General features: G+C 42.5%; 1 protein-coding gene across 2 annotated transcripts; it reads right to left on the minus strand.

The window, feature by feature from the left end:
* Positions 1-531: 531 nt before the first annotated feature.
* Positions 532-13,033, minus strand: parp3 (poly (ADP-ribose) polymerase family, member 3). 2 transcript variants are annotated; one of them, XM_072452684.1, is made up of 11 exons: positions 12,892-13,033; positions 12,449-12,642; positions 10,623-10,751; positions 10,358-10,537; positions 6,167-6,299; positions 5,459-5,682; positions 5,040-5,195; positions 2,369-2,455; positions 2,123-2,300; positions 1,182-1,325; positions 532-765 (listed from the first exon to the last, which is right to left on the minus strand). In XM_072452684.1, exons 2-11 carry the CDS (start codon positions 12,635-12,637, stop codon positions 593-595), a joined length of 1,593 nt encoding a protein of 530 aa, XP_072308785.1. In that variant the 5' UTR covers positions 12,638-12,642; positions 12,892-13,033; the 3' UTR covers positions 532-592. The 2 variants fall into 2 exon arrangements, with proteins under 2 accessions (XP_072308785.1, XP_072308784.1); XM_072452683.1 differs by lacking the exon at positions 12,892-13,033 and having other exon boundaries at positions 12,449-12,717.
* Positions 13,034-13,347: the final 314 nt, after the last annotated feature.

The raw sequence follows: 13,347 nt of genomic DNA on the forward strand, positions 1-13,347 counted from the left end.
GTAAAATACAAGTAATTGTTTACTTGTATTTTACACTTAGACGTAATAAAAATGAAAATGAAAGAAGGCAAATGTACAAATAAAGTGTTATTGATGAAAATCTGAAATAGTTTATTCCTTTTTCACATTTTCATCTAATAATGTAGTGTTTTCTTTTTTTTGTATGCATTTCTGCCTGTACTAATTCAATTATCAAGATTATTTGGTAACACATTTAGAATAAGGCATGGATAAAAAGCATTTTTAAATGTTAATCACTAATCAATGACCCCGATTTTTTTTTTAACTAATCATGAAAAATGTTATTGATCATTAACTATAAGGCAAATCTACAAATAATTGATAAATGTTTAGTAATAAATAACCAACCATTAACAAAATTAACAAATCATTAACATTAACTACCAGTAGTCCTAACACTAACCCTGGTAAATTATTATTAAGTAGTTCGTTCGTCAGTGATGAATAAATATGTATAAATGCTTTGTATATAGGCCTTATTGAAGTGATAAAGATATTTTTATAGTCGACCATTGTTGCCGGCGCATGTCACCAGAGGCACGAGCGGTCGAGTGTGACAAAGTGCTACCGTTTAATTCATGTACAGCTCGAGCAGGAAGCGCATGCGGCACTGGCTCTCATTGTAGATGAGGAACTCGCTTTGGCTGAAGCTGCTGTCCTGATACTGAGGCTGTGGGATGGCGGGGCCCTGGGGCACAGCCACCTGCTTCCCATCCAGAGAGATGAAGACGTCCTGAGAGGGGTCTGCCACACAAAACACAGAGTTACAACTGAGAATGTTTAGCAGGAGTCAAAGGAAATGTGTATAAAGAGAACAAAATGGATAAGCAGAGTAAAGAAGAACAAACATTCAAACTTAAGACACTTTCATCCTGCTTTTTAAACATCAGTGTGCAATTAATCACATTAGAACTAAGATCAAAATTCAGCCATCAATGATGTGCTGTTAATTTAAGAATTAATTGAGACTATTGTTGGTGTTATTCCATCGATGCAGCACTTTGTAAGAACGACCCCGCCTCCAGAAGATGTTGACCATTTGGCTTCTTTGTGAATGACTCTTTTATTGTTAAGCGTATGAATAATTAGCAGGACGCACATGTAATATTACTGCCTTCAAGTGGGTGAACGTTATGTGTCCAGTAAACACGCGTCAGTACCTGGCTCCACTGATCCTCGAGCCACAACGGAGTCGAAGCCTTCTGGAGCTTTCCTCAGTGAGCTGTCGTCATCGGTGATGGTGTGCTCTTTACCCAGTGCAACTTCATTCAGGAACATGATCCCTGTGTTTTTAGACGTTTGCACTGCAAAAACAGACACATGCCGTTATCAGAAATATCCACGGTCTTATGTGGCTTGTTTTGTGGGAGGTTTTCAGGAGTAAGTGGGGATTTAAAGCTGTTTTATTAGTCTAATTAGTTCCTGGCCATCTCATTTCAACAGATTGTACTTCTTTTGTACTTTCTGACACTCTACTTTGTCTCTTGCTTGAGTAAAAGTGTTGGTTTCTCTTCCCACCATGAGTTGTACAAATAGTAGAAATAGGGCTGTCACGATTTCTGGTTTGACTGATTATTAAGAGATCATTGTGAGAAAAAACAACAGGATTTAATGATTATTGAGACTGTGACCAAACAGCAGTGAAATCTATTTTCTTTGATTCTTCTGGTCTAACATTTTACTTTTCCTCAAGTTTGTGACCGGCTTCATTAAATTTTACTTTACGAAATACAAAATAAAGTTAAATATGACAAAAACAGCCAGGTCTTTACATTTAGGAATATTTTTTGGACTAAAAAGACTGTCTTGACATGTACAAATGACAAAAGCTTTACGTTGACAATAAAATTATTTCTTGCACGGCTTCTTCAGATATATCATTTACCTTTTCTCAGTTTGTGTTTATCCTTAGAAAATGACAGATGATTTTGTGCTTTATTTGATCCTTTGTCCTTTGTCCATCAACTTTCATGTATAAATCAGATCAGAATCATAAATCAGTTACTCTTACTTGAGTAATAGTTTTTCTCTCTCACTCACTGATCAATAAAATGTTAACGGGCACGACTCCACATGTATCTATTTGAATGTCTTTACTTACCATATCCTGCAGACTTTGAATTTTCCGAGGCAAAGTAAATGCCTCGCCCGACTCGCCCCCCCGAGTGAGGCATGATCCTGAGTCCACTCTTCAAAATGGCCGCCACCACCGCGACGTTCGTGCCGTGCCACAGCAGGCGCCGGTTCTCCAGGTGCTCGTTCTCACTGAAGCGATTTCCCTGAAAAACGACTTTGTCAAAACAGGACGACAAACACAGACCCGGCTGGTGTCAGAGCGCGTACAAACCTCCTTCTCTCGGTCCACCTCCCAAACGTTGAGGATTTTGGGATTTCGATACGAGCATTTTGTTTTGGCAAAGTATTTCTCAATAATCTGTAGGAAAAAAAAATAGATAAGTAAAAGTAGTACACGTGTACCGTATTTTCCGGACTATAAGTTGCACCAGCCAAAAAATGCATAATAGAGAAGAAAAAAAACACATAAGTCGCTCCTGAGTATAAGTGTAAGTATATAAGTATAAGTATAAGTCGCACCACGGCCAAAACTATGAAAAAAGGTGTGACTTATAGTCCGGAAAATACGGTAAGTGTTTTGCTTCTCATGCTTTCTCAGTGATATATGTATGTTAATGGAACCGCTTGGGCCAATAACCGATATTAGGCTGGTATTTTATATTCCTTGCGTATAAGGGCCAACCAAAAAAAATAATAATGCGCCGCACTACGAGAATTATGTCATTATTAATTAATGAGAGAAAAGACGTTAATTAATGAGAAAAAAGTCGAAGTCAGAAAAAAAGTCTTAAAAGAACGAGAATAAACTCATCATTTAAGGAGAATAAAGTCGTAGTTTAGGGACCGGTGTCAATGTTCCAATTCAAAGTGACGTGAGCAGTTCACTTTCAGCCCCACGGTCAGGACGCAAAAGAACGGGCTTGGATGAGTTGACAGTTTAGAACTACATAAAAGCCTGCAATACATGTTAAAGTGTTTCCTGGTCTTTAAAACTATGTCTTACTTGCTCCTCTAAGTTGTTCTTCTACGTGGGCACTTTGTGCACTATCACTATTCTTAAGTTTTATGCTCCGATTCTAACCTTTTGTCATCCCGTGGACAAACTCAGTAAAACACACAGAACACAAAACAGCAGTCTGAGTCTGCGCTTCCACTCAGCTCCTCCTGACGCCTGGATTGTGTTTGGCACAGCCAAAAAGCAATATGTTTTACGCACATGCCATCTTCATATCCAGCGCAGCTCCAACACACACGAGCACCCAACACCCGAGTACGTCATTTTACAGGTCCAGGACCTAACATGGGGCACTGGGGCGCTCGAACACATGGCCCTGATGTCCACAGTCTCATGCTCTATTGACTGAGCTAGTTAAACCGTTGCCCAAAAAACAACTGTTTTTGAACTGATCCTTTTAGATTTAGTCTGATTTTTGTAGAAAGTGAAAGTCAGTCTTACCTTTAGCAGACACCTTACTCAGTGAGCTGTTTGTCCTGTACTTTCTCTGCTTTAGCTTTGTAGATGAATAAAACCTCTGAGCCACTGCTACAACCACAATGAATTCATTGTTTGAACGATCATGTGCTGTTGTTGTCGTTAGATAAACTTTGTTTTTCAGCACATGTTCTGAATGTCTCTTTTTTCCAGTCGATCTGCTCTTATTTATGTCCTTCACTTTTTGCAAAACCTCAGTTAAATGATAGAAAAGGCCTTTTTTGTCAGCTCACAGACAGTCTGTTGTAAACACCGCGCACTTTCTACGCTCCCGCACACTTTCTACATGCAGCCAATCATACATCAGTTCAACAAAAATAACCAATGAAACGGGTAAAGAGAACAAGCACCCAATCAGAGATGGAGGAGAGTGACCCTCCGCTCTGCACAAATGACACGTTTCACTTTTAAAACATTCAAATATGAAAAGAACGACATGATTAAAGTGAAGCCACTGCTGGATTCAAACCCTGGTCCCCTGCGTCTCAACCCAACACTACCTGTTGCGCTAACCACTTAGTGACGTCATAGGGTATTATGAAAAAAAAATCAAAAGATCCGGGGCCTCTTGGACAAAGATCCGGGGCTCAAGCCCCAAAGCCAGGGCCTGGCTCCGCCCATGCGCAGTGGTGTTTGTGTGTATGATGAAGATTCCAGATGCATTTGACTCAGTGTATTGACTTGTCAGATCGGCTTCATAGTTTAATACACAGTACATACAAAACAGCGCTGTTACTGGACTGTACCATTATGCGACACTGAGGGGGGAGCCCGTGACATGGTGCTGAAAGTGAAACACATATCGGCCTTTGTTCTCTTTAAATTATGACATCATTCTCGTTATTTAACGAGAATAAAGTAATTGATTAGTTAGATTATTCTCGTAATTAACCAGATTTTTCTCATTGTTTAACGAGAATAATCAAATTAATTAATTACTTTATTCTCGTAGTGCCCCGCATTTTTTTCAATTTATTTTGAATATATATAACAAAGAAATATTGCAGTAGTTAAAAATAAGGATCAACTCTATTTAAAAATGTTGCGTTAGAACACATTATGCCCTTTTACTCAGCTCTGTGTTTCGATATAGATAGGCTATAGCCTATAATATATGATTAAAATCAGCCTTAACACTTTTCCATTCTGTGAATTTCCTTTAACCTAGATTATTCCTCAGACTAAAGTGTCTCTCTGAACCTCTCCAGTCGTGTGTCATCATCTTGTTGTCTGATCGTCTGATCTTTAAACCCCTCACACTTACGTTATTCAGAGTTAACATGTCTAAACTGATCTTTTAGGAGGAAAACTAGTAAAATATCATTGTTATTTATTCATAGCTAGGTTTTATGCCATTCTGAGTATCATTCAAGGCAAAACAGTAACTTGGTACACGTACTTTGTGTACCTGGTGCGGCTCGAGCGTCCAGAGCGTCCAGTGCGTTTGTACCTTGTATGTTTCAGTCTTCTTGTCGACCAGGGTGAGCTGGCACTTGAGTGAGTTGTAGTCCTGGTCCGCTGGGTGTGGGACGGTCTCGATCATCTCCTCCTGAGCCTTCTCCGTCTCCGACTTCAGCGTCTGGGCCAGTTCTATGTCCGCGAGCACCTTTAAACCGCAAAAAGATCATGAAAACAAGGGCCGCGAGACACTGTACGCTGTTTTTGACATTTTGATTCAATGATGGCCCTGTCTTTGTTTGGAAAAGTCTGTTTTTAAGAGTTTAGGAGTATTTTTTCAAGTACAACTTAATTAAAACGTTACTCTGAACCTAATCCAGCCTTTTTTTCTAGAACATTTTTTTCTAAATTCCCTGCAGTTTGACCGTTTCAAGAGTGTTTGTTAATGCTTTTATGTCAGACGACTCTTACCATGAGCATCTCCTTCTTCTGCTCGATGATCTCTTTGGAGTCGATGGCTGGGGGTCGGTTGCGGCCGAAGTTGTGTGGGATCGTGGTGAAGAATTTCGACGAGAGCTCCTCCAAAACAGGCCGTTTGCTTTTCTTGTTCAAAGCGACGTCGAGCTCCTCCAAAACGTCAAATCCTTTTGCGATCTGCTGCTTACTCAGTTTCCCCAGGGGCATCTTCTTAATGTCTGAAGACAAAAGCTGCTCAGTTTGTGGCGTTTCTCCATACAAATACAAACATTTAAATACATTGTAACCAACAGCTTGATGCGATTTATCATTTTGCGTTAGAAAGATATTAAATACAGATGATAAAAATACAAACTTAAAATAGATGTTTTGACATTTTCTATATTTTAATGAATGGCTCGGTTTGAAATAAGGCAACAGTAAGAGTGTGGCGTCCACGGTGACATTTGGCCTTAAGGTTCAAATCTTTGGCTTGAGCAAACAGAAAAATGCATAAAAAAGTCTCGAAACAGTGAGACATTGATTGACTAAAAAGATCAAGACAATTCAACCCTAATACTTAAATACTTTTACTCAAATAGCTTTGTGATACTTTTAGTGGAGCAACTCTTTTGCTCCTGCTCTGCCCCGTCTCGCCCAGCAGAAGAATGTCCCTGAACAGGTGTGGTGACCTTTGACCTTCAAGACTCCGTAGCGCCTCACCCAGGTTCATGCACTCCATGGCCTCTTTGAACATGTCGTTACTGAAGATCAGCTCGATCAGCTTCTTTGTGTGGTCGTCCAGGCAACAAGGCAACACATTCTTACTCACAGACCGGCTGTCCACACTGTCCACCTGCAACACAAACATACTTCATGGGTTGAATACAGTTATACAACACTAACCCTTTAATATATCCCGGCATAAACAAAAAACCCTTTGTGGATGTAAATGTCACCAAAATATGACACAAACATTTAAAAAAGATAAGGACATTAGAAAAGCTGGTAAACACGTCAGGAGCTCATTCAGGAGAATACTGTAACTAAAGGCCTGAGACACAGAGAATATATTTAAAAGTTCTTTACTTTGTGGAGAGATGTGACAGTTCAAGACGTTAACAGAATTTTATTTTCTTTTATAGAAAGTACCTGGACGACTTTTTTTTTTAAAATCATCTGGATTTTCTGGATAGCAGGTAGTTTTGTGTAGTTTGATGGGACATTATAGTACGGTGACATAGTGAGTCAGATCTACACACATTTACATTTTGCTGAATGAAGTCACTGAGGTTGTTCGCAAACTCCTCGGTGGCAGGGCTCCGGGGGTGGATGAGATCCGCCCTGAGTACCTAAAGTCTCTGGATGTTGTAGGACTGTCTTGGTTGACACGTCTCTGCAACATCGCGTAGCGGTCGGGGACCGTCCCTCTGGACTGGCAGACCGGGGTGGTGGTCCCTCTGTTCAAGAAGGGGGACCGGAGGGTGTGTTCCAACTACAGAGGGATCACACTCCTCAGCCTCCCGGGTAAGGTCTATTCCAAGGTACTGGAGAGGAGAATCTGACCGATAGTCGAACCTCGGATTCAGGAGGAGCAGAGTGGTTTTCGTCCCGGTCGTGGAACACTGGACCAGCTCTATACCCTCCATCGGGTGCTCGAGGGCTCATGGGAGTTTGCCCAACCAGTCCACATGTGCTTTGTGGATCTGGAGAGGGCTTTCGACCGTGTCCCTCGGGGTGTCCTTTGGGGGGTGCTCCGGGAGTACGGGGTCCGGGGCCCTTTGCTCAGGGCTGTCCGGTCCCTGTATGACCGGAGCAGGAGCTGTGTTCGCATTGCCGGCAGTAAGTCAGACCTGTTCCCTGTGCATGTTGGACTCCGCCAGGGCTGCCCTTTGTCACCGGTTCTGTTCATAATTTTTATGGACAAAATTTCTAGGCGCAGTCAGGGGTCGGAGGGTGTCCGGTTTGGGGACCACAGGATCTCATCTCTGCTGTTTGCAGACGATGTTGTCCTGATGGCTCCATCAAACCCGGACCTGCAACATGCACTGGGACGGTTTGCAGCCGAGTGTGAAGCGGCTGGGAAGAGAATCAGCACCTCCAAATCCGAGGCCATGGTTCTCGACCGGAAAAAGGTGGCTTGCCCTCTCAAGGTGGGTGGGGAGTCCTTGCCCCAAGTGGAGGAGTTCAAGTATCTCGGGGTCTTGTTCACGAGTGAGGGAAGGATGGAGTGTGAGATCGACAGGCGGACCGTTGTGGTGAAGAGGGAGCTGAGCCGAAAGGCAAAGCTCTCTATTTACCGGTCGGTCTACGTTCCTACCCTCACCTATGGTCATGAGCTTTGGGTAATAACCGAAAGAACAAGATCGCGGATACAAGCGGTCGAAATGAGTTTCCTCCGCAGTGTGGCTGGGCGCTCCCTTAGAGATAAGGTGAGGAGCTCGGCCACACGGGGGGAGCTCGGAGTAGAGCCACTGCTCCTCCACGTCGAGAGGAGCCAGCTGAGGTGGCTCGGGCATCTGTTCCGGATGCCTCCTGGGCGCCTCCCTCGGGAGGTGTTTCAGGCATGTCCCACCGGGAAGAGGCCCCGGGGAAGACCCAGGACACGCTGGAGAGACTATGTCTCTTGGCTGGCCTGGGAACGCCTCGGGATCCCCCCGGAGGAGTTAGAGGAAGTGTCTGGGGAGGAGGAAGTCTGGGAGTCCCTGCTCAGACTGCTGCCCCCGCGACCCGGCCCCGGATAAAGTGGCAGAAAATGGATGGATGGATGGATGAAGTCCAGCCCTGAATCATGCTCTGATCAAATCTTCAGCAGGTTTAGCATCGTTTCCCTGACGTTTACAACAGTTAATTATTCTCTAATCGTAATCATGATTGTTTAACTATTTAGTTACATTTTTATGAGGAATAACCCCCATATTTTTGGAGATGGTCCTTAGGTTCAGCCAAGGTAAAATACACTGGATGAGGAACTCTCTCTACACTGGATGAGGAACTCTCTATACACTGGATGAGGAACTCTCTACACTAGATGAGGAACTCTCTCTACACTAGATGAGGAACTCCCTCTACACTGGATGAGGATCTAAACTGGATGAGGAACTCTCTCTACACTAGATGAGGAACTCCCTCTACACTGGATGAGGATCTAAACTGGATGAGGAACTCTCTCTGCACTGGATGAGGATCTACACTGGATGTGGAACATCTCTCTACACTGGATGAGGAACATCTCTCTACACTGGATGAGGAACATCTCTCTACACTAGATGAAGAACTCTCTACACTAGATGAGGAACTCTCTCTACACTGGATGAGAATCTACACTGGATGAGGAACTCTCTCTGCACTGGATGAGGAACATTTCTCTACACTGGATGAGGATCTACACTAGATGATGAACTCTCTCTACACTGGATGATGGACATCTCTCTACACTGGATGAGGATCTACACTGGATGATGAACTCTCTCTACACTGGATGAGGATCTACACTGGATGATGAACTCTCTCTACACTGGATGATGAACATCTCTCTACACTGGATGAGGAACTCTCTCTACACTGGATGAGGAACATCTCTCTACACTAGATGATGAACTCTCTACACTAGATGATGAACTCTCTACACTAGATGATGAACTCTCTCTACACTGGATGAGGATGTAAACTGGATGAGGAACATCTCTCTACACTGGAAGAGGAACTCTCTCTACACTGGATGAGGAACACTCTACACTGGATGAAGAACTCTCTCTACACTGGATGAGGATCTACACTGGATGAGGAACTCTCTCTACACTGGATGAGGATCTACACTGGATGAGGAACTCTCTCTACATTGGATGAGGAACTCTCTCTACACTGGATGAGGAACTCTCTCTACACTGGATGAGGAACTCTCTCTACACTCGATGAGGAACTCTCTCTACACTCGATGAGGAACTCTCTCTACACTCGATGAGGAACTCTCTCTACACTCGATGAGGAACTCTCTCTACACTAGATGAGGAACTCTCTCTACACTAGATGAGGAACTCTCTCTACACTAGATGAGGAACTCTCTCTACACTAGATGAGGAACTCTCTCTACACTAGATGAGGATCTACACTGGATGAAGAACATCTCTCTACACTGGATGAGGAACTCTCTCTACACTGGATGAAGAACATCTCTCTACACTGGATGAGGAACTCTGTCTACAATGGATGAAGAACATCTCTCTACACTGGATGAGGAACTCTCTCTACACTGGATGAGGAACTCTCTCTACACTGGATGAGGAACTCTCTCTACACTGGATGAGGAACTCTCTACACTGGATGAGGATCTACACTGGATGAGGAACTCTCTCTACACTGGATGAGGAACTCTCTCTACACTGGATGAGGAACTCTCTACACTGGATGAGGATCTACACTGGATGAGGAACTCTCTCTACACTAGATGAGGAACTCTCTCTACACTGGATGAGGATCTACACTGGATGAGGAACTTCTCTCTACACTGGATGAGGAACATCTCTCTACACTGGATGAGGAACTCTCTACACTGGATGAGGAACATCTCTCTACACTGGATGAGGAACATCTCTCTACACTGGATGAGGAACTCTCTCTACACTGGATGAGGAACTCTCTACACTGGATGAGGAACTCTCTCTACACTGGATGAGGAACTCTCTACACTGGATGAGGAACTCTCTACACTGGATGAGGAACTCTCTACACTGGATGAAGAGTCCTACGGCAAATAATCGCTCAGGCTCGTGGAGAATCTGGCTTAAACTCGGGCTCAAATGCTCTAGTGTGCAGGAGGCTTTAGCGAGTCCTTGAGACTAAAAAACACTGATCTGTACAATGTTGGAATGTGGACACTTCAATGTGCTGTGGCTTCACTCCTACTTTTGTTACCTTGACCTCCGCGTCCTGATCCCCGTCCACCTCGATCAGCGTGTACTTCTTGGAATGAGACACAAAATTGTCCCGGTCGCTCCAGCTGTTTTTGGTTTTTTCTTTAAACTTCTTCTCAAACTCTTTGATGGCCGGTTCCACTGCCGTAAACGTGTTCAATTTGTTCTGCCCAGTTTCTCCCTGAACGAAAAATCCACCCAAGAGTAAATCTAATGATAATGGCATTGTTTGAGAAGTAGTTCTTTTTAATCTTCCGTCCACTCACCACTCTGCCCCATCTGGTCCACGTGTGGAAGCGTTCGGGTCCTTCTTTGACCAACTGAATCACATAGAACTTGTTGTTATTGTGGCCGATGTTTGTCTGGTTCAACATACAGTCGTAGTCTTCATAAACCTGCAACAAATGTAAAAACATGACTGGTGTTTAGAGGTGAGGGAGATTTACCAAAAATGAAAAGGAAATCATTTAGATTAAAGCACATATAATAATACAGAACAGGTATAATAAGGGTATAAAGTGACATTTCTGCATTCTTGTGATTCATTTTCAAATCAATTCACTTTTTTATGTTATACTTGAACCTCAAGACATTTACAGGCACATTTCAACACATTTTACACATCCTTATTATTATTCAGTAGTAGGACTGAATAATATATACCGTATTTTCCGAACTATAAGTCGCACCAGCCAAAAAAATGCATAATAGAGAAGAAAGTTGCACTGGAGTATGAAATGCGGTTGCAAGTGTGAAAATAACAAATAATATCACATACAAGTCGCTCCGGAGTATAAGTATATAAGTATAGATATAAGTCGCACCACGGCCAATACTATGAAAAAAATAAAGAAATACGGTGCTACAAATGTATTACAGGAATGTCACAACTGTTTGGCAAAGCTGGGCAAAGCTAACATTTTCGCTGTAATATAACATTTATTCTTCCAACATTCATAAACTAACCCTAAAAGAACATCAGTATTTATCCAGGTGTAGTATTAAATAACATTACAGTAAAGTATCTAGGCTTTGTGTAGTAGCTTTTCAAACCACATGTCGTGCCTTCCATTTGCTTAAATTTGACTTTACTATGAGTCAAATATATGTGAGCTAAACAAATGACCAAGGAAAGCTTCGATAAAGAGTAAAAAGGCTGCAGACAGTAAGAAAATATAGGCCAAGATTTGAGCAAGAGAGTTTTAAAATGTGTTTGAAGCTTTGCAAATGTCAAATTCTCTGCCGTTTGTGATATTTAATGCACTTGGGTCCAGAGCTGGTCAAAAAAAAACAAAAAAAACAATCCCAATTATTATTTTGTCTTATCAAAATTCTGTCCATGTAACAAATAAAAAAACAATAATTACAATTTGACCCCCCAACAGTCCTACCAACTGCTCTGCAAAGGTTGTCGTAAAATTAAATGTAAGTAATTAAAAATACAGTCGATCCTCACCCCGGCTATCACTGGCTATGTTTACACGCAAATCTGATTGTTATCCGATTTCTGGACCTTTAAGGTTGTTTAAATGACGACCAAAGCAGCAAACTCTGATATGAACAATCACAAGTGGAAAGAAATCAGATGTATTACAGACATTACAGTGTGATTGTGATCCGATTCCTGTGACAATACTTAATATAATTTAGCATTTTTCAATTCAACCCTCACAATAACTACTCCTCCAGCGCATTATTCGTACTATACTTTCACAGATATAGAAGAAATCGGCTCTAACAGACATAACTAGTGTATTTAAAAAGGGAAGAGGGGGTGTAATTGATTTAAAGGTTATGTTTATTCATAATTACCATACAAATACATTCTTCCGAGGCCTAAAACGTATCAAAATCCAATAAATATTACGTCTTATGTATCGAGAAGTGTATCAAATTATGAAAAAAAAACCTGTATTGTCGCATCCCTATTACTTTTCCCCACCCACTCCTCCTATTGGCCATCCTCTTTCCCGCTGCGTGTGAGTGACAGCTGGATTCAACCAATCGCAGTCGAGTATGAACCCTCAGAGGAATGAATCATGCAAATAAACAACGACAGAGTATTTATCCTCATGGTGGCCCTGGTTCTCACCTCTCCATCTGCGAAACAGAACTCGTCCACATTTCTTTTGCCTTTCTTCTCCGGAGCAGCGGCCTTCAGGGCTTCTTTGGCTGACGTGAAGGCATCTTTGGGTTTCTGAGGGGTCTCTGGCTCCTGTTTGACCTTTTTACCCCCGGCTTTAGTGGCAGTGGAGGCAGCCGCTCGTCTCTTTGGTGCCATGATCCCTGTAAATGAGTCTGTAAATGAGGATCCTGCAGAGTAAATGATGCTACAGTGATGTGAGACTGGACAAGCTCAGACATGTCTCTCTCTCTCTTCCACTCAATCCTTTAATCCTACAAACTTACAACCTTTTGACAACAACGCAATAAATGCTATAAACTACCCCAAAGCCAGTATTATTTTCGCATAAACACAAAATATTAAACCTGACAATAAATAAATGCTTGTATTGACATGAGATGCCGCCTCACCTCTGTCCTTCTTGCAGTGGTTTAAAGTGTCACGTGTTCGAACAGGAAGTGTGGGGAAGAAAGACTAATAACGTGCGTAAACTGCGCGTGTTTGTGTCTTTGTGTTGAGCCCAGAGACACTGTCTGTCCCAGAATGACAGCAGAGTTTACAGTAAAATGAAGACTCTGCTCCTCCTCTTCCTCCTGCAGCTTAAAGTCACAGCGAGTTACACTGCCGCCTAGTGGCGACTGGAGGATACTACAGAAGCTTTAGCATCAAAAGGGCTTGGAACTCCTGGGCTTTGACCTCTGAACTCAAGGGCTTTGAACTCTGAACTCCTGGGCTTTGAACTCCTGGGCTTTGACCTCTGAACTCAAGGGCTTTGAACTCTGAACTCCTGGGCTTTGAACTCCTGTGCTTTGAACTCGTGTGCTTTGAACTCGTGTGCTTTGAACATGGATGCATTATATTATCTC

Source organism: Eucyclogobius newberryi, unplaced genomic scaffold, assembly GCF_026437365.1.
Source record: "Eucyclogobius newberryi isolate DKJ021-1_F unplaced genomic scaffold, fEucNew1.0.hap1 SCAF_19, whole genome shotgun sequence".
Taxonomy (NCBI): domain Eukaryota; kingdom Metazoa; phylum Chordata; class Actinopteri; order Gobiiformes; family Gobiidae; genus Eucyclogobius; species Eucyclogobius newberryi.